This window comes from Pectinophora gossypiella, chromosome 12 (genome assembly GCF_024362695.1).
Source record: "Pectinophora gossypiella chromosome 12, ilPecGoss1.1, whole genome shotgun sequence".
Classification (NCBI taxonomy): Eukaryota; Metazoa; Arthropoda; class Insecta; order Lepidoptera; family Gelechiidae; genus Pectinophora; species Pectinophora gossypiella.
This window is the reverse complement of record NC_065415.1, coordinates 14,732,307-14,752,192: the sequence shown is the minus strand read 5'-3', so window position 1 is coordinate 14,752,192 and position 19,886 is coordinate 14,732,307. Positions and strand designations below refer to the sequence as shown.

Below are 19,886 nucleotides of genomic sequence, written 5' to 3'. Positions count from 1 at the left end.
GCGACCCTTTGTGAAACCAAATTGTTTATTAGACATTAAATTGTTTAAATTGAAATGTTGAAGTAATTGCAGTAATAAAATTTTTTCAAATATTTTACTAAGCGTGGGTAGTATAGATATTGGTCTAAAATTAGTAGGGTCAGAAGTACTACCAGCTTTAAACAATGGAATGACTTTACTGTGCTTCATTAAATCTGGAAACACACCATTGTCTACACATTTATTAAATATACATGATAGATAGGGAGCTATGCAATCAATCACGGAGTTAATGACTTTAACAGAGAGACCATGAAGATCTGCAGTCTTTTTGATTTCTAAAGATTTAAAAGCTCTTAAGACGTCCCTAGGACTCACGTGTGTAAATGTTAGTTTATCTACTTTGGACGTATCTATGTGCTCCCTTACAAGTGATTGAGCGAGTGCAGGAGATGACTTCAAGTCCTTGGTAGTCGAAAATGGAATGTCAGTAAAGAATTTTTCAAAAGCTTCAGCAACTTGCTTATCATTTGTGAGTAGTTTACCGTCAATTTGTAATTGATACTCGAGATCGCGTGCTTTGACTTTCCCAGTTTCGCTATTAATAACTTTCCAAGTCATTTTAATAATATCTGAGCTACCTTTAATTTTACTGCTAACAAACATTGCCTTCGCGGTAACGCAAACACGTTTGAAAACTTTTGAATACTGTTTTACATAGTCGTGAAAAGCTACGCTATGATTGTATGTTCTTTCTTCGTAAAGTTCATACAACCTGTTTCTACTCTTATAAATACCTACCGTCGCCCAGTCACTAAAAATTGGTGTGTCTGATTTCTTAATTGTTTTTGCCTTAAATACTTTATTAAATTCCGATTTTGTTAGATTAAATAGGGAGTTATATATATAAGGACAATGTAGGCTTTAATCACCTGATTGTCCATAATATAAAATGATTCCGTGCTTCGGAAAGCACGTTAACCAGTTAGTCCCGGCTACTATTTACTCCCTTTTTTATTATTTACTTATTTATGAGTCTTTGGCTGCTCAAGAATAACTTTTTTTTTCATCAGGGTTGCTCTATCTTTTTCTACAAAGGGTCATTCATGACTAATATTGGCCTTACAATCCACACGAGAAAGAAGAAGACAGACTATTATGGTCTCTCACCTATCTTTCACAATTTCAAAGACAATAATTCATGTATCAAGACCGTTTAGTCGCCGTACAAATGCCTATCGTATAGAAAAAGCCGGTGAAAATAAAGTTTGTAATGGCCAAGTGGATAGTTTCATATATGATGCCGCCGCGGACGCACGGGTGTTGGGTTCGAGTCCTGTGGGGCACTGTCATACTAACCTAATTATAAACAATACAATACATAACAAGTGATTTTACAAACGTGTCATGTAAAAAAGGTTTTCGTGTGATTAGTTAAAGAAATATATACAAAAAACTCACGCCTATTTCCCATTGGGGTAAGCAGACACTATGGAATTCCATTTGCTTCGATCCTGACATACTTCTCTAGCTTGACCTATATTCATCGACGCCGGTTCAGAGTGGATCGTTCTTAACCTTAGGATATTCAAAGAGCAAAAGTTCAGTCACTGAGCCCAGCGAATTATTTGTAAACAGTGGTGAAATAAGAACCATTAGTTGTCATAATACGGCTTACCATTGGTCTTACGGCTTTGAAATAAACCACTAAGGCCGGTCACATACATTCGGAATTCCGTTTCGGAATTTCGATTCGAAATATCGAACGCATTAAATCCATACAACATCTATGAATCAACCACATACTTACAGTTTTTTTCCGTTCGAAATTTAATCTGATTGGGAATTCCGTATGATGGCCTATGCATTCGGAATTACGCATTTCGTATTTTTTTTTCCTTGATAGGTATAGCAACAGTGCTATCGCGATAAGAAAATCGTCGTCCATAATGCCAAATGTCTGAACTCAAGTTCTAGAGTCGCTCAACTGAGCCTTGTTATTCCGAACGGAAATAAACGTATGTGTGTGATATATTAACGGAATCCCGAAACAGTATTTCGAATCGAAATTCCGAAACGGAATTCCGAATGTATGTGACCGGCCTAAAGGCGCCATCTCACTCGCGTCAGACAGAGTACTGCGGGGCGGAAGGCAAGAGGGAAACCACTGCCCTATTTTTCCCTAAAAAAGTAGCACGGAGAATGTTACACCAACAAGAGCGTGGCTCTTAAATTAGTAATAATGTGATGAGTTATCATAATTATAAAATTTATGTTTTTCTAGGTGTTTTGGTCTATTACAGAAACGACATGTAACTAGCACTTAACATAAAATAAATAAATAAATAATAAATAAAAAAAAAAACTTTATTTCGGACATTAATCCATATATTGTTAGTACAGTGACTTACAAACTAATTTAGTAATTTAATTTAAGTAAGGATTGGAAAGTATCAGAAGATTAATTCATATATGACCTAGACTCTTGGTCCCTGAACAGTATACATGAGTCTGGATCCAGTTTTTTATGAACGGGCTGTCAGGCATCTCACTAATCAACTTGAGAATATTGTAAAACGTAACATAAACAGCTTATACACGTCCCACTGCTGGGCACAGGCCTCCCTTCAATCAACCGGAGTAGTCTGCACTTACATAATATAACATAACATAAACTGCCTATATACGTCCCACTGCTGGGCACAGGCCTCCTCTCAATCAACCAGGGCATGGAGCATACTCCACCACGCTGCTTCACTGCCGGTTTGTGGAGGTGTTTTTACGGCTAATAGCCGGGACCAACGGCTTAACGTGCCCTCCGAAGCACGGAATCGTCTTACTTTTTCGGACAATCAAGTGATTCAAGCCTGAAAAGTCCTTACCAAACAAAGGACAGTCTCACAAAGTGATTTTGACAATGTCCCCATCGGGAATCGAACCCGGACCTCCAGATCGTGAGCCTAACGCTTTTACCACTAGACCACGGAGGCTGTTAATTAAGATCAGTTAATTTATTATTTTGTAAGAAACTGATTGGACTTTTGCAGCTTATTGATCGTCCTAGGTCTTCTTTTGCCAGCCCTACCAACCTTCGCTTTATTCCGCTTCCGTAATTCAAATTAAATAAATAATGAAGTACAGTATGTATGAAAGATAATCCATTTAGGAAATTAAGTTAGTTTTTTTTTGTGGTAATTTCGAATTGATCTTTTATACTTATTGTATTAGAGTTCCGATTACGTCAAGTTATTGTACTTTAATTTGTGAAATAGAAAAATGGCTAAGGGATTTCTGGTAAAGAAATAACTGTTTTACATATAAGCTAGGGATAGTCTGTGTATTCATTGCAAGATGAACAAGGTACCCACACCTCACTCAATCAATAGGCACTCAATAGGCATCTCGCTCGTATGAAAATCTGTTTGACGTGTGCTGTCAACTTAATTCTGTTGGGTTATTGGCCAATATAAAATTTTGGAAGGGTTTTTTCAAACTTCTGTCTAAAATTGACATGTGTTCCATAAATTTTATGCCTGTCGATACTTGCCCCTTTTTTTCGGCGGATAAGAAAATGACAGGTATGACTTAAAATACAATTAGATGACGTGTGCGTGATGATGTGTGTGTGTATGTGTGCGCGTGAGATTGAGTGTGTGTGTGTGAGAGTGTGTGGGTGGGTGTGTGTGAGTGTGTGTGTGATGCGTGTGTGTGTAACAAGCTTCTGAAGGTAGCACTAAACATCTGCATGAACGGTCTAAGTACTGCTATAGGTTTGAAATTACCCCGCTATTCTCTTCACAAGGTCTGTTTCTAATATAATTCTATACTTAAGCGTAGTTTGACCTTCTGCTCTTGGAAATCAATTCGCAAATCTGTCGCTTCCCACAATTATTTTGCAATTTTATATAAATTATCGATTTAGTAATATGAGCTAAGTAAGTAAAGTAGGTCGACACGCGTATACATAACATGACATGAGCTCACGACTGTATACCAATGGGAGTCAAAGGTACATCCATCGCATGATGAATCAGTGTTGCCCTCTGGGTAAATTTTCACTGAACCCTGGCCTTTTTTTGGTGAAGTGCGGGTATGTACCTTTATGTTTTCCAACTAAATATTAATGTGTGTATATTCTAATGTTGTAAATGTTTTTGCGTGTCGAATGTTTTAACTAAATAAACTTTTTTATTATTAACTAAGTACCCACTTAGAGCTTTCTGTAAGACCAACGTGGAAAAAAAATATCCCTTATTATTTTATGAGAAACAGTGAATGTTCCTTTCGAAGGACGTAATATACGATCTCGACGACCCGATTACTCTAGCCATAGAGGCAGCCAATCAGCTCGTGACACCAAACACTTAAGGACCCCGTTACCGACCCCGCCGGCGTGGTCGACTAGGGTCGATTAATTTTATCAATTATTTTCCCTCTCAGATGTCACCCTGAGCCGAGGTTCGCGCCCAATTGGGCACCCTCAGGCCTGTTGTCTTAAACGTTGTACTGGGTGAGAACCTTCAGCGCTCCCCATTTGTCCGGCCAAGTAGTTAATGCCACCGGCGGCAAATCTACAATACGTCACGTCAAAAAAAAAGTGAATGTTCCTTTAAATAAAATAACATATAACCAGCCACCTAATATCGGTTTCCTCCCAGTAGGTATCTGTTTGTCACATTTTTTTTTTCAAAGTGTCCATTTTTACACGAACGAAATAAAAATATTTTTTGGAGTAAGTCCGTTTATCACAGTAACTACAGTTCAGCCAGCCATTTCATGAAAATGGATACTCATGCAAATATTTGTTTTTGGAATCGTGACAAAAGTAAAAAAAATATTTGTAGGAAATTCTGTGTGATAAATGGATACTGAAATCAAAGTGGACGAGGTTGCTTGCTCTATACGAGTCACCATCAGTCATAAAAACCCATAATACCGGGTTCGTACCGCGTTAAAATCAGAGAAATGAGACCCTCGATATTTCAGCTGATTGGAACACTGTTTCTAGTGCCATGAATGACTGATTAAATTCGAGTGCAGTAGGTGGATCCATAATTTTGTAAGGGCAAACATATCTGTCTACGCTCTTTCGAAGCTTGTTTCTACATTTAATGTCGGAATGTTCGGAACCATCTGAACTCGCACCAAACTCACTACGACAAACCGAAGTTACTGTTTATCTATTCCAACCCCATTTCATCAGTCATCCCGTGATCATGGCACTTGCAACAGTGTTAAGAGACCATTTTAAAAAATCTTTTCCTGACCGGTAAAATTTGCGCACACTTATTTATTTCATCATCATCAATTTAAGAGCCACGCTCTTGTCGGTGTAGCATTTTCCATTCCAGTCTATCAAAGGCCAATTCCTTGAGTTCCCTATAAGACACGACGTTAACCTTTTCTTTAATCTGTTCCATGTAAGCTCTTCTTGGTCTTCCCCTTCCTCTCTTTCCTTCTAGCTTTCCTTCTATAATGTTTTTAATAAAGTCGTCGTGTTTTATTAGGTGTCCAATCATCTTGCCTCTTCTGTTCTCCATAATTCTCAGTATATGTCTAATTTCCAAACTTATTTATTTACTTATTTCATTTTACACAGATCAAACTAATATCATTCTTTTGTTTGTCATTTATACTTTTTAATTATAATCACGATTTCATAAAGAAACATGACAACGACGGCAATATAAAACACCTATAGCATGACGTCATAATATAATTTCCCAACGTGACGACACGAAAGGGTTGTTGTCATAATTATTGTGAAAGCTGTAAAGGTTTTTTGACGTGACCTAAAATTTCCCAGAAAAATAGCGTATAACTAAATAGCAATACGAATAAAAGAGAAATATACTGGAATATTTTCTTAGTCATCGTTTGAAAATATTTTCGACAGTGACGCATACCTATAGGTATTCATTAGTTCACGACTGTATACCAAATGGGGTGCTCGGAGGTACATCCATCGCAAGACGATCTAAGTACCCACATGCCACCGAGCTTACTGTTAGACCAATCATGAACCAAAAATGTTTTACAATATAAATGGGGCTATAAAATAAGCTCCCAAAGTGCCCAAAAGATAAAACTACATAACATAACATAAACACTACGACATAAACAGCATATATATACAATACACGTCCCAAAAAACCATCCATGCTGGGCACAAATATCGAAAAGACAGGTTGGGAGTCGAAATCACTCACGTCGGTAGGCCGTCCGTGGCAATGACCTTCGAGACTTTAGACCCTTGTGTGGGGCGACACCTTTTTTGTTTTTGACTATCTTATTGTAGATTTAGGTCACAATAGATCTGACAAGTCGCAGTGATCTCGCGGGCTGTATCAGTTCGGCCTTTACCATTCTCAAATAGTAATAACAATAAATCTTATTGTAGATTTGTCGCAAATGGCATTAACTACAAGGCCGGACAAATGGGGAGCGCTGAAGGCTCTCACCTGGTACAAAATTTAAGACAATAGCCCTAAGGGTGCCCAGTTGGGCACGAAGTGCCATAGATGTGGTAAACTTTTTGTGACATTTGGGTAGATTCCTAGATTAAAGACAAATTATGAAATTCTGATTACTAGATAAAGACAGATCTAAAGGTGGCAAAAAACGTTTTCTTTTTTGTATTTAATTATTTTTATTTATTTATTTTTTTATTTATTAAGGTACATACAACATTACAGTATGGCCCAATGCAAATGCGCTGTAATTATTTAAACTTATTTATGAATTTAACTACGAAAGTGTAATAATAAGTGCGTCATTTTGTCACGTTTTTCTATGACGTCCCAGGTTGCCATTAAAAATGGTTCATAATTTTAGATAAAATTCCTTGCGCTCCGTGTCTTTTGTAAGATTTTACTAAAAACTCGTATCAAAAACATATTTTCTCAAAGCAAAGGCCTGCCAATACCGGCCAGCCAGTAGCATTGCATATTTTTTCTATTTTAAGCCGATATCGGTATCGACTTCGGGGAAATCTAATAAGGAAGAATCGTCGGAAAATCTTCCTTCCCTTTTAAGAACCACCTGGCAAAATATACTTTTTAAACTTCGCTTTAATCGTTTAGAAGGGGACACTTATTGGCAAACTAAACCAACCCAACTTGTTTCTTATGGTATTAGTTTTATTTATTAGGTTCTTCAGGTCCTTAGCCATCGAGTGAGAACCCTCAGTGCTCCCCATTTGTCTGCCCAAGTAGTGAATGCCATTTGCGGCAAATCTACAATAAGTCACACATACAGTCAGCAAAATTTAATAATTTAATAAGTAAATAATATCAATAACAGCCTCCATGGTCTAGTGGTTAGAGCGTTAGGCTCACGATCTGGAGGTCCGGGTTCAATTACCGATGGGGACATTGTCGAAATCACTTTGTGAGACTGTCCTTTGTTTGGAGGTTTGAATCACCTAATTGTCCGAAAAAATAAGATGACTCCGTGCTTCGGAGGGCACGTTAAGCCGTTGGTCCCGGCTATTAGCCGTAAAAAAAAACCCGCATTGGAGCAGCGTGGTGGAGTATGCTCAATACCCCCTTCGGTTGATTGAGGAGAGGCCTGTGCCCAGCAGTGGGACGTATATAGGCTGTTTATGTAAGGAACGACCTTCGTGGTCCAGTGGTTGAGCGTTGGGGTCACGATCCGGAGGTCCTGGGATCCTTTCCCGGTGGGGAACATATTATCACAAAAATCACTTTGTGATCCCTAGTTTGGTTAGGACATTTCAGGCTGATCACCTGATTGTCGGAAAGTAAGATGATCCGTGCTTTGGCACGTTAAGCCGTTGGTCCCGGTTACTACTTACTGATGTAAGTACGTAGTCTTTACTTGAGTCACGTCAGGGGCCTTCGTTCAATAATAACCCTGACACCAGGGTTGATGAGGTTGGTAATCCACCTCACAACCCACACGATAGAAGAATAAGATTAAGTAAGACACACAAAAGCTGTGGAAGCGAAAAAATATTTTTTTTTTTTTTTAAAGTATTCATTGGAAAAGCTTGTTTACATTTTCGTAAATGCAAAGGTATCGTTTCTGCGCAGCCATTTCCTTTTTTAGGGTTCCGTACTTCAAAGGGAAATACGGAACCCTAATGGGATCACTTTGTTGTCCATCCGTCTATTTACTTTAGTATTGGCAACCACTTCGGAAAGGCTAATCGGGAAATATTGGCGGTTTATCTGATTTCCTTTCAGTTTTACGACTAACGCAAAGGGTATTTTTAATAGTTGGAAAACTTTGATTTGTTTAGTATTCGGAATTGGTTCATAATATAAACACGAAAATTATTGGTAGATATTACATATATACATAAACTCACGCCCGTTATCCCTAATGGGGTGGGCAGAGCCACAAGTAATCAAAGACAACTTGCAGCCACTGTTGATACGATGTCGTAAGCTGGATATGATGAACATTATGGTGATAAGGGATCAGCCCATAACATTAATAGCTCATCATACACGCTAGCTTCAATGCAGGTAAAAACCCTGTGACCTAATTTTATATCCGGATTGAAATTAACGAAAGAAATCGAGATTAGATCCGTAAAAGATCCGCGTGAAAAGTAACGGACACGGATACGGATTTTTATTTTATCTCGGATATGCGCGGATACGGATACGGATATTCGGAACATCACTAGTTAAGACTCTCGTCCCGGCTTGACAAGAGCTGCGGGTTCAAGTCCCGTCCGAGTCAGATTTTTCGATTTATTTTCTCGTTATAAACGCTACCTAGTCCTGTGCCCTGTTTATAAAAACTTACAAGCCCTGTATTACAAGATTTTTTACACTATGTGTAAATTACTTGTTACAAGTGTCAATATTTATTTCACAAGTACATTTTACGATTCCTCTACTTTTTTTAATAAACGTAATTTACACGTACTTATTGTTGTTGTGACGAGCTCGGTGGCGCAGCGGTAAACGCGCTCGGTCTGCGATTGTTGAAGTTAAGCAACTTTCGCAAAGGCCGGTCATAAGATGTGTGACCACAAAAAAGTTTTCATCTCGAGCTCCTCCGTGCTTTGGAAGGCACGTTAAGCCGTTGGTCCCGGCTGCATTAGCAGTCGTTAATAACCACCAATCCGCACTGGGCCCGCGTGGTGGTTTAAGGCCCGATCTCCCTATCCATCCATAGGGAAGGCCCGTGCCCCAGTAGTGGGGACCTTAATGGGCTGGTGATGTGATGTGACACGTACTTGTGAAAAACTTGTAGCTTGTGAACGGTAGATTTATAAGTTTTGAGAAACACGGCACTGGATGGTTAAAATGGCCGCATCGAAGCAATTCGTCTAAGAAAGCAATATTGCAATTTGACATTTGCGCATATAAAAGTAAGTGCGCAATGCAAACAAATGTCAAATAGCAATATTGCTTTTTGAGATGAATTGCTTCGATGTGACCATTAAAACCCCCCAGGTGTCAACTGTATAAGTCGTAATTGCTGTTTTGTAGGTGGCGCTACTGTGGTGACGCCACTATAGTGTCCTAGTTAGACTCGGCCCTTACACACCGCTACCGCTCCTCCACTTTAATCTCTCTCCATGTTCTCTCTGAAAAATTGCTAGTAAATATTTAAAAGTTTATCTTTCGGCGGTCGCCATTTTGAAATTGTTTTCTTTTAATTTTTTATGGCTCGCACTCGAACGCTTTCGTCCTTTGTTTATTTGAAAAATTGCTTTGGCATTTTTATATTAATTTGGCGTATTTAATATTAATTTGGCTTAGCATATTAAAAATTGGCCAGTAAATATTATGTTTTGCAGTCTTTGAAAGAAATCATAAGTACTTAGGTAGTTAGATACCTACTTGGTTCATCTCCTATCTTAAATTAGGATTCAATCATGAAAATACATTCTAAAAGGCTAGGCTGAGATATAATGTATAACTCTGTACTTCTTGTAGGTATCAACAATCTATGGTTGTAATTTATTTCATCATCATCAGCCCATAAACGTCCCCACTGCTGGGGCACGGGCCTTCCATATGGATGGATAGGGAGATCGGGCCTTAAACCATCACGCGGGCCCAGTGCGGATTGATGGTTATTAACGACTGCTAATGCAGCCGGGACCAACGGCTTTACGTGCCTTCCGAAGCACGGAGGAGCTCGAGATGAAAACTTTTTTTTTTGTGGTCACCCATCCTATGACCGCCCTTTGCGAAAGTTGCTTAACTTCAATAATCGCAGACCGAGCGCGTTTACCGCTGCGCCACCGAGCTCCTCGTAATTTATTTATTTTATTCATTTTATCAATAATTTATACAATTTGTCACTTTGCCATTTGTTGGTTGTAATTTGTAATCATTAAATAAAGTGGACCCTGTGAGAAACGGGATAATGCTAGGGAGATGATGATGATTAAATCAAACCAAATATACCTCATTGAAGTCACATACACGAAACATTTTAAAACATACACAATAAGCATTACAGCGGAATTGGCGGCCTTACAGTATTTTTTTTCAGGCGACTAGAACAACACCCCCACCAACCCGCAGTGGAGCAGCGTGGTGGAGTATGCTCCATACCCCCTCCGGCTGATTGAGGAGAGGCCTGTGCACAGCATTGGGACGTATATAGGCTGTTTATGACTAGAGCAAAAAAAAAAATTTTTATACGTTAAAAATAAAACTAAGAAAAGCATTAAAAATAAAATGAAAGTCAGATTTCTCACACTAAAATATTACAAACTACGTACTAACATAACGCATCGAAATGCGTCTCGTTATCAGGTAACGATTTATGTTCCAAATTCAAACAATTTAAAAACAAAATCAATAGATAAAATGAAAACGAAAAATTCCAATTTATTAATGCGTTCGATTAGATCGGCCGACACGGTATGACAAAGCGTACCATTAGTCATAACCTGAAACCCGCGGGTCGGAATTCGATTCCGGGTCACCCAATTTGGCCCCTTGTTATAATCTGCTCCAGTTTTCGTCTTTAGGTACCTGTTTCCTTTTTAAAGACAGACATACCTCCAAAAACTTAATATAATGCTAATTATTCCGTAATGGGGTAGGTTAGAGCAGTGCCGCATTTACCAGTCCCCTAGGCTATACATTTTTGAAGGCCGCTGTCTTTTTTATGTGGCTTATTGTAGACTTGTCGCCAATGTTAATTAAAAAAGAAAAAAATAACCTCTTGGCTGGACAAATGGGGAACGTCGAGGTCTCTCACTCGGGACAAAATTGAAGACTTACTAGCCTGAGAGTGCCCAGTTGGGCGCGGACCTCGGCTCAGGGTTTCGCCTGAGAAAAATATAAGGGTTTTAGGGTGTCAGGGTGTAGTGACGTCGTAAGAAAACTTTCAGGGATGCTTCAGACCATGATTCTGAATTGATATCAAGTGGAATTTTCCGTCGCAAAAGTATGGAACCGAAAATAATAAAAGAAAACTAAAATTTTCGTGTTATTCGTAACTTAAGTACCTAAGTATTTCTAATCCCTTACTTATGTGTTTTTTTCAGGACGTGTGGGTGTATACATATATAGCAATAAATCTACAGTGATCTGAACTCATTATTTTAAACGTGGTACGGATACCATAATAAATAAAAATGCTTCAAAATAAAAAGTGACCAATTTATAACGCAAAGGCAACATAAAATGCACAACACAACAACAGTGTAAGCGTAACAACAGTGATCAACAACAGAGTGTAAAAATGGGGTGCGGATCATCAGGACAGGCGATGTCTGCGCAAGGAGAGGTGGCGAATGGTCATGCGAAGATGACCAACGGGAACAAGTCGACATCCAACGGTCACCATGATGACCATGACGATTTGCCCACTGTTGTACTGCCCGATACCCCTGCAAAGCCGAAACCTCGTAAGTATAGCTGTGTTTTTTACATTGCCGGCTGTATCTTTGTCCGCATAACGCCGCGTTTCCACGACGCGGAGATGGGCGGAGAAGAGCGGAGAAGAGCGGAGATGTGCGGATTTCACCAATCACAGCGTTCGAGAGAGCGAAAAACGAAGATGCTGTATCACTCTCTCCCTCACGGTGATTGGTCGATTCCTGCACATCTCCGCTCCTCTCCGTACAGCTCCGCGTCAATGGACACGCAGCCTAAAGTTGGCGCAATAAGGGCCATATCTCACTAGGACACCGTGGAGGCAACCGTATGCAGTTCACACCTGTGCAGTGTAAAACGAGGTTGTTTGTATGAAGAAAAAAAAAATGAAGGGGTGTGTCACCGGTCTAGTCTCAATGGTTTGGGTACCACAAACAGTCGTTTTGTTCTCCTTTCAGGGTTTTAGTGACATCGTAACGAAAAAAAAACGGAAAGTCTATATAATAATATATAGTATGTGTGGCAAGAAATGCCGCGCTGCTATAGGGCTCTATAGCCATCGGCGGCGCTGCGGGAACCCGTAGACTCACAAGTGCTGCAACAATCATCTACGATAGATGCTGTGGCCAATGATGATGTTTATATATTCTGATAAATTATTTCTGATTTTTGAAAAAAAAAAAGTAAAATGTATGTATGTAAATGTAACATAATGTAAGTATTTCGAAAACAATAACCAAATCGTTCTTATTAACTGCTTTAGTTTCCAATCGACACGGAGTTTCATCTCTAGTACCCCAATCGGTATCTGTGATGAGTTGCCCGACTGGTAAGGTGTTTGTGGTGGCTGAGTGCATGAAGCATGTTCCTCATCTTGTGAAAACATATTTTTTATTCATTTCAACATTTTCGACAGCCGAAATACAGTAATAGGCCTTAGTTGCTGAGCATAGAATTAAGAATACTTCTTTTTTTCTTCCTATTTACGCGCAATCTGTCACCTTTGGATAATAAGCACTTCTTGTGGTGTATAGGTATCATTTTACGTAAGCGACCAGTGTCGCTTCCTATTTTAGGCTTTGGCGGCGTGGGTGTGCTGCCGCCAAAGGATGTTTTCGGGGTACCGAACTGAGCATAGTACCCCGCTAGCCACAAGTTGGTAGTGTGACTAGGGATCGACGATCCAACAGTGTTGTGTTGGAAGTTGTATATATACGTCTTGCTGTGTAAACTTCGATACCGCGTTTCACGACCGCTTGAAGACTGCATTATTGAATGTGACGCCATCTGTTGCATGTGAGCGGAACTAGGTGGCCAACTAGTTGGGTCCGCTACAGGGCCTTAGTTGGCTAGATCCTGCGGCAGCCTTCTTATTCTTAGTTGTGTGTGCTCATCCATGAGTGGCCTGGCCAGAATATTAGGATGGGCTGTTATTCTGTTTTTGTAGGAGCAGCTTACATTTTTAACTCTTCATATACTGTTGGAAATTCCCAACTCTTTGTGTAATCTGCTATTAGTTGTGTGATAGTATCAGAATCATGGATAAACTTGTTGAAGGTCAATGTAACATTTTTGAATTTACGTCATTTCGCAAGGTGTTATGGCTGAGGAGAAGAAATGACAAGAAACTGCAACAGCAACACATTTTTTTAAATCAATGAAAGTTATTTAATAACAAGAGGAACACATTCAATACCAGACATTTTTATCATTTAGGTAATCATTAATCTTATATTACCTAATAAGCTTTTTTATATAAAGTAAGCTTCACTTGAGCTTTAAATTTATTCTCTGACAAATTTAAAATATTATCTGGTATTTTATTGTAGTTGTTAGAGCATAGAATAAAGAATACTACTAAGTATAGAACGGTAACTCTTCGCTCTGCACCAATGAGGTTAAAAACTTGAAGCTCTTGAAGGTTAAAAGCTTGAAGTGGATAAAAACTGCCTATTTCTCCCACCAGGTAACGCTACTGTTGAGTGTTCCTAAATTTTGACAGTTCTCCATACTGTCGAAGTAAAATTCGTTATAAATTGCTACAAAATGTGGAGCAACGTGGAGTGTAACCCGCGAAAAAGAAAAACTACCAGTTGGAAAAATACAGTTTTTCGCGCAAAGGATTATAGTGTAAAAATATCATCAAAAAATATGTTTGTTTACTAAAATACTGGAAACTGTCAAAATTTAAGAACACTTAACAGTAGCGTTACCTGGTGGGAGAAATAGGCAGTTTTTATCCACATTCGTATCGAGTACCTGTGGGTCTTACTTTAGTCTAAATGGTCAAGTAGGAGGAAGAAGGCGCACGCGCGGATAGTTGCTCTCCCTCCGTCGCCGTGGTAACCAAACTCTTAGGACGAATTGGGTTAAGTTTGTGTGCACCCGAATGGGCACCAATGTATTTTATTTAATTTTTATTAATAGTATTTATTTTATTTTATTTATTAGGACATTAATAATTTTAATTTTATTAGATTTTATATCATTTAATTTTATTTTATTTTTAATAATGGAATCTAATCGAATGTACCTACTTACAATTATAGATATTAATCTGAAATAAATAAATTGAATTGAATTGACGTGGTCGTATCCACGGCTGTCTTCTAAAGGTCACTATTTGGAAGAATTTCAGAGAAACATACCTATTTTTTTGTTTCGTACTTTTTAGAGCGTGATTGTCAGTAGTTGGGTTTTAATTTTAAACTTATTATTTATATTTTTATTGAATGGAATGTCCGGGGTGTGGCTAGAGGCTGAGGGAGGTGTCATCATCTCATATTTTTAGATAGTCAATCGTGTGTGTAAATCGATACAATTTAAAACAATATTGGCCCCGATTCCTGCAGACACTCCTAATTTTATTTTAAGTTATACCCGTCATGTTCTTATTCACCGAAAAGGAAAGGGACGGGAGATTAATTTTAAAATGAATGAATAACCCGGGCGAATAAAATAGACATCTCACTGGTATGCACCAATTGACGTAGGCTGTCAACCTAATTCTGTCGGGTTACTGGCCAAGGCCAATATATACATTTGGGAGGTTTTTAAAATTCTTGCCTAAAATTGACGTGTTTTCCATAAATTTTATGCCTGTCGATTACCTTTTCGGCGGATAAGATAATGACAGGTTTAACTTTAAATATAATTAGGAGGTGTCTGCAGGAATCTAGGTCATTAAGCATGTAGTGAGTAAGAAATGTTAATGCGTATAACCACTGTAATGTTTAATATTTAGAGACATTATTACAGCATTTCTGGAGTGTTAATTGAAATATATAAAAGCATGTTCTAAGCAAAGAGTGAAGCATGGGTTGTGTGATCTTCAGACACATTTGAACTGTTATAATTCCTACTTATAAATATAACTAAGCTAAGAAAACACTGCTAAGAAAACCTTGGTAAAATATTTACAACATACATAGCATCCGCGAGCCGTAGTAGCCCAGTTAGTAAAACGCTTGCCTCTCAATTTGAGGTCGCAGGTTCGAATCCAGCACAGGCCTAAATCAATGTTAGCCGAATTTGTTTTCGAATTCAAGCTTGGATCATAAAGGATTACACGTGCTCAGCGGTGAAGGACAACATCGTGAGAAAACTCATGTGGGTTTCCTCACCTCGGGAATGTTCCCGTGTAATGGATTTTCGGAGTATGTGACCTAACCTGTATTGGGCTGGTTTCCCTTCGCGGGTTGAAAGTTCAGACGGGTAACCTGTAAAAAACCGGACCTGTCAAATCTTCAGATTAGGTAAGCTGACCCTGTGGAAAACGGGATAATGTTAGGGGGATGATTCATATGTAGCATCACGCTTGTTATCACTGATGGGGTAGGTAGAGGTGTGCACGCGCGGAATGTTGTTCTCCCTCCAAATTAACCACGACCAATGTTTTTAATTTACTTTGCAAGGAAATTTTGAAGTTTTAATAAAATATTTAAGTATTTACAGTTGCAATATATTTTATGTGATAAGTAAAAATAATTAAATAAATTATTCAGTAATCAATTTACGTCCTTGGTATGTTGGAGATATAGATTTAATGGTAACACTTACATCATCAAAGGGCTAGTTATAGGATTGAGCATACCTGGGGGGTTAAAAAGGCCACATTGAAGCAATTGATCTAAAAAGCTGGTTTTCTTATACTAAATAACATACCACCAACGTTTCAAAACGGAATAACCTAATGACACTGTTTTAAAACGGAATTTTTTGACTTAATTTGACAGGACAAAAATTAGCTCTATCCTTTTCTTGCACTTATTGTAAGTGCAGGACGGCACTCATTTAAGAGCTGTCGCACTAAAATTGGGTTAAGTTTGTGTGTACGCGAATGGGCACCAATGTATTTTATTTCATGTATTTTATTTCATTTTTATTAATAATATTTATTTTATTTTATTTATTAGGACATTGATAATTTTAATTGATTTTATATGATTTAATCTTATTTTAATTTTAATAATGGAATCTAATCTAATCTAAAAACTGTTCCAATTTCCAGCCATAGCCTTCGAGATACCTCTAGAAGAGTTCGATGCCAGCCGACGCACATCAACCACGCCACCACCACACCTGCAGCGGTTGCTGCAACCACCGCAACCAGAGATCAGCCTGCCGGATATCGAGGAGAAGTTAGCTGAGGCGGAGCAGAGAAGACAGACGGTGAGATATCAGAAATCGGAACCATTTATAAAACGTACTTATCATGGATAATGTTGAAGGTCAATTTAACATTTTTGAATCTACGTCATTCCGTAAGGTGTTAAGGCTGAGGAGAAGTAATGACGAGAAACTACAACAGCAACACATCTTTTACATCAGTGTAGGTACATTACTAGTTATTATAACTTGAGGAACTCAGCGCTCCCCGTTTGTCCGGCCAAGTAGTTAATGCCATCTGCGGCAAATCTACAATAAGTAAAAAAAAAACTTGAGGAACAAAATTTAATCAGGCATTTTTATTATTTCTTAAGGTTAGCGGGAAAGATAGTGTAAAATAAAAGTAAGAATAAAATAAATAATATAAGTATACCTACATAAACTATACACACACCCCCCACACAATAGAAGATAATGTACTGTTTATTTATATTTTTTTCTTGTGTCTTTAGATTTGATATGTTATGTTACTTTTCAATTTATGTCTTTCAGATCTTACAACAGAGAGCGGCGTCTGCGCAGAAGAGATCACAAAAGATGATGAAATCCTTCAGTGAAATGGATAGGCTAGATTCCGAACATGTAAGTACAGTATTTTTAATACAGTATTTTTATCAGTACAGTATATTTAGTGTAACTATGTTACCTACTGAATAAAGATATTTTTGAATTTGAATTTGAATAATTTAAATAAAGCATTAAAATATAAGTATGCTCGTACCAGATAATAACCAATTTATTTTTAACCTAAACAACAAGTAAGTAATAAAATATTATTTCCTAAAAGAGTTTGTTCACTGATTGATCTTAGTTTAAGTTAAGGGGAAGACATTTCGTTCACGTGTTCTTATAAACGTCACTTTCACAGATTTTTATTGTTGTGTGTGTGTGTGTGCGTGAGTGCGTGCGTACGTGCGTGCGTGCGTGCGTGCGTGTGTGTGTGTGTGTGTGTGTGTGTGTGTGTGTGTGTGTAAGTGTATGTGGGAGAGAGAGAGAGAGAGAGAGAGAAACAGAGATATTATAACATCGAAAAAATGTTCAGAGGCATAAATAATTTCGACATTTTTTGTCGCTGATCGGCTACTTTATAACACGCCTTTATAACACGCCTGTTATAACTATTTTACTATACTTTTGTTAAGGATATATAATTTTTAAAAACAAACTGTGTTATTAAGAATATATTTTTTTTATCTAGAAATGTTTGGTGTCATACTAAAATTATTAATAATGACCCCAAGGCAACAACGTAGCCAGATAACTAAGCAATTAAGTAGACGTCGCTAAGCTTTACGTTAATTTTCCAATATTGTGTAAGATAACATGATTACTTAGTCCTTGCTTCCTCGATAGTGAGTTACAACGTCAACAAGAGGAAGACAATAGGATTACAGGATTCGAAACCCGACCTTGACAGTTTTGAATTCAATGAGTGATTTTCCAGGTTAATGAAATCCAGGATTTCCACAAAATGTAATGAATCGATCGATAATTTTATCACATTGCGCATGTTAACGCTGCAAGTCAGACCTTTATTGTAGATTTGCCATAAATGGCATTAATTCATAATTCATAATTTATTCATAAACAATATCATTGTATGCGAATGTCAGGTAAGTAAACAATTATCATAATAAGCAGCAATAAACAAGTCAATCGTACAAAAAAAAATTTCCATTAACTACTCGGCCGGATGAATGGGGAGCGCTGAAGGCTCTCACCCGGTACAACGTTTAAGACAACAGGCTTGAGGGTGCCCGGTTAGGCGCGAACCTCGGCTCAGGGCGTCGTCTGAAAGGAAAAATATTTGAAAGAATTAATCGACCCTAGCGGGTCGACCATACCGGCGCGGCCAAGTGTTTGGTGTTGCGAGCTGATTGGCCGCCTCTATGGCTAGAGTAATCGGTTCTTCGGGATCGTATATTACGTCCTTCCGACGCCGATACTTTTCAGTACCGACCCTAAGCGGGACCTTGTCGGGACGGGTCTTAGGACCTGACCAATCCAACGCCAATTCCGTGTGTGGATATCAGCCTCCACAGTATTTTGCCTAGTCCATGGTATAAGAAAACCAAGGTATGCTCAAAAGTGACAACTAACATTTCAAGGTTAGCCCAGCTAACGTCGTACCACCCTGCGTTGCTATTTAGTAAAAAATAAATTACCCTCGGCCAAAGTGTATATATTGATAGATAGATAAAATACTTTATTGAGCACAATGGACACAAAATACAGAGATAAGGACAGCATATACAGAAAAGCACAACAGGCGGCCTTATTTGTTATTGACTTTACAATTTAGAATTTTTAGCGAAATTTTAAATTTTTAGTAAAAGATATAATTATAGTTTTAATGATTTTTATATATGTGACAAGTAATAGTAATGAAATACATTAGTTAGTAATTCACTTAATTTTCAATAACAAAATTTACGTCCTTGGAATGTCGGAGATATCGATTTAATGGTAACACAGTGGTAACATTTACGTCATCAAACGTCTAGAAATGGCGGCGTGCCATAGGGTTGAGCATATTATCTGTTTTTTTTACACCATGGCCCAGTCAATCTCCACTGCACGTACTGTGTTTGTGATAACCGCCTAATAGTCGAGCCAACTGTCTATCAATAATGTGTTTTTTTTAATTTCAGGAGCATGCCAACATGGAGTCGCTGGAGAGCAACAAACACGTGAACAACATGCATATACCTCCTGAACCGGGAGTCTGCGAGGATAAGAACATATGATAGAATTGACTTCTAAATATGCATAGTTATATGAACGGGGGGTTAAAAAGGCCACATTGAAGCAATTCACATTAAAAAACAATATTGCTATTAACCCCTTAAACGCCGGAACGCGGATCTCGACCAGACACAATGTAAAATCTATTGTGTCTGGTATCTCGGCATATGAGAGGTTAAAACACATAATAACGGGTTCTTACCGCGTTCAAAGTAGGGATATGAGATTCCCGATATTTCGACACTGTTGCAAGTGCCATGATCACGGGATGACTGATGCGATTGGAGTGGAGTAGGTTGATCCATAATTTTCTACGGATAGACATATCTGTCTACTCTCTTTCTTTGCCGCTTGTTTATGTAGGAATGCTCGGAACCATCTGAACTCGCACCAAACTCACTACGACAAACCGCACTCACTGTGTCCTCACGTTTTGTCACCACATTAGGCCGTTTTAAGATTTTTTGTAAAAAACATGTATTTAAATTATGATAACAACCGCGTAAACTTAAAACAATGTATAATATTGCTATTGTAGTGTTTACATAAGTACAAAAACACATCTTATTGTAATACACGTAGTAATTAAATATATAAATAAATATGTAATATATTATAAAATACTTGAATCGATATAATCGATTCACATTATATATTCTGTCGTCTCGGGCA

General features: G+C 38.1%; 1 protein-coding gene across 1 annotated transcript; it reads left to right on the top strand.

The window, feature by feature from the left end:
* Window positions 1-1,298: 1,298 nt before the first annotated feature.
* LOC126371356 (uncharacterized) lies at window positions 1,299-19,229 on the top strand. The gene is made up of 5 exons (XM_050016663.1): window positions 1,299-1,457; window positions 11,471-11,833; window positions 16,312-16,472; window positions 16,962-17,051; window positions 19,121-19,229. The coding sequence occupies exons 2-5, from the start codon at window positions 11,668-11,670 to the stop codon at window positions 19,214-19,216; spliced, it is 513 nt and encodes a 170-aa protein (XP_049872620.1). The 5' UTR covers window positions 1,299-1,457; window positions 11,471-11,667; the 3' UTR covers window positions 19,217-19,229.
* Window positions 19,230-19,886: the final 657 nt, after the last annotated feature.

Bases quoted from the DNA above. Each gene is read 5' to 3' on its own strand.
- LOC126371356 (XM_050016663.1), top strand. From the start codon at position 11,668: ATGGGGTGCGGATCATCAGGACAGGCGATGTCTGCGCAAGGAGAGGTG. The intron at 16,473-16,961 runs GTGAGATATCAG...TATGTCTTTCAG, and splicing joins CGGAGCAGAGAAGACAGACG to ATCTTACAACAGAGAGCGGC. The intron at 17,052-19,120 runs GTAAGTACAGTA...TTTTAATTTCAG, and splicing joins ATAGGCTAGATTCCGAACAT to GAGCATGCCAACATGGAGTC.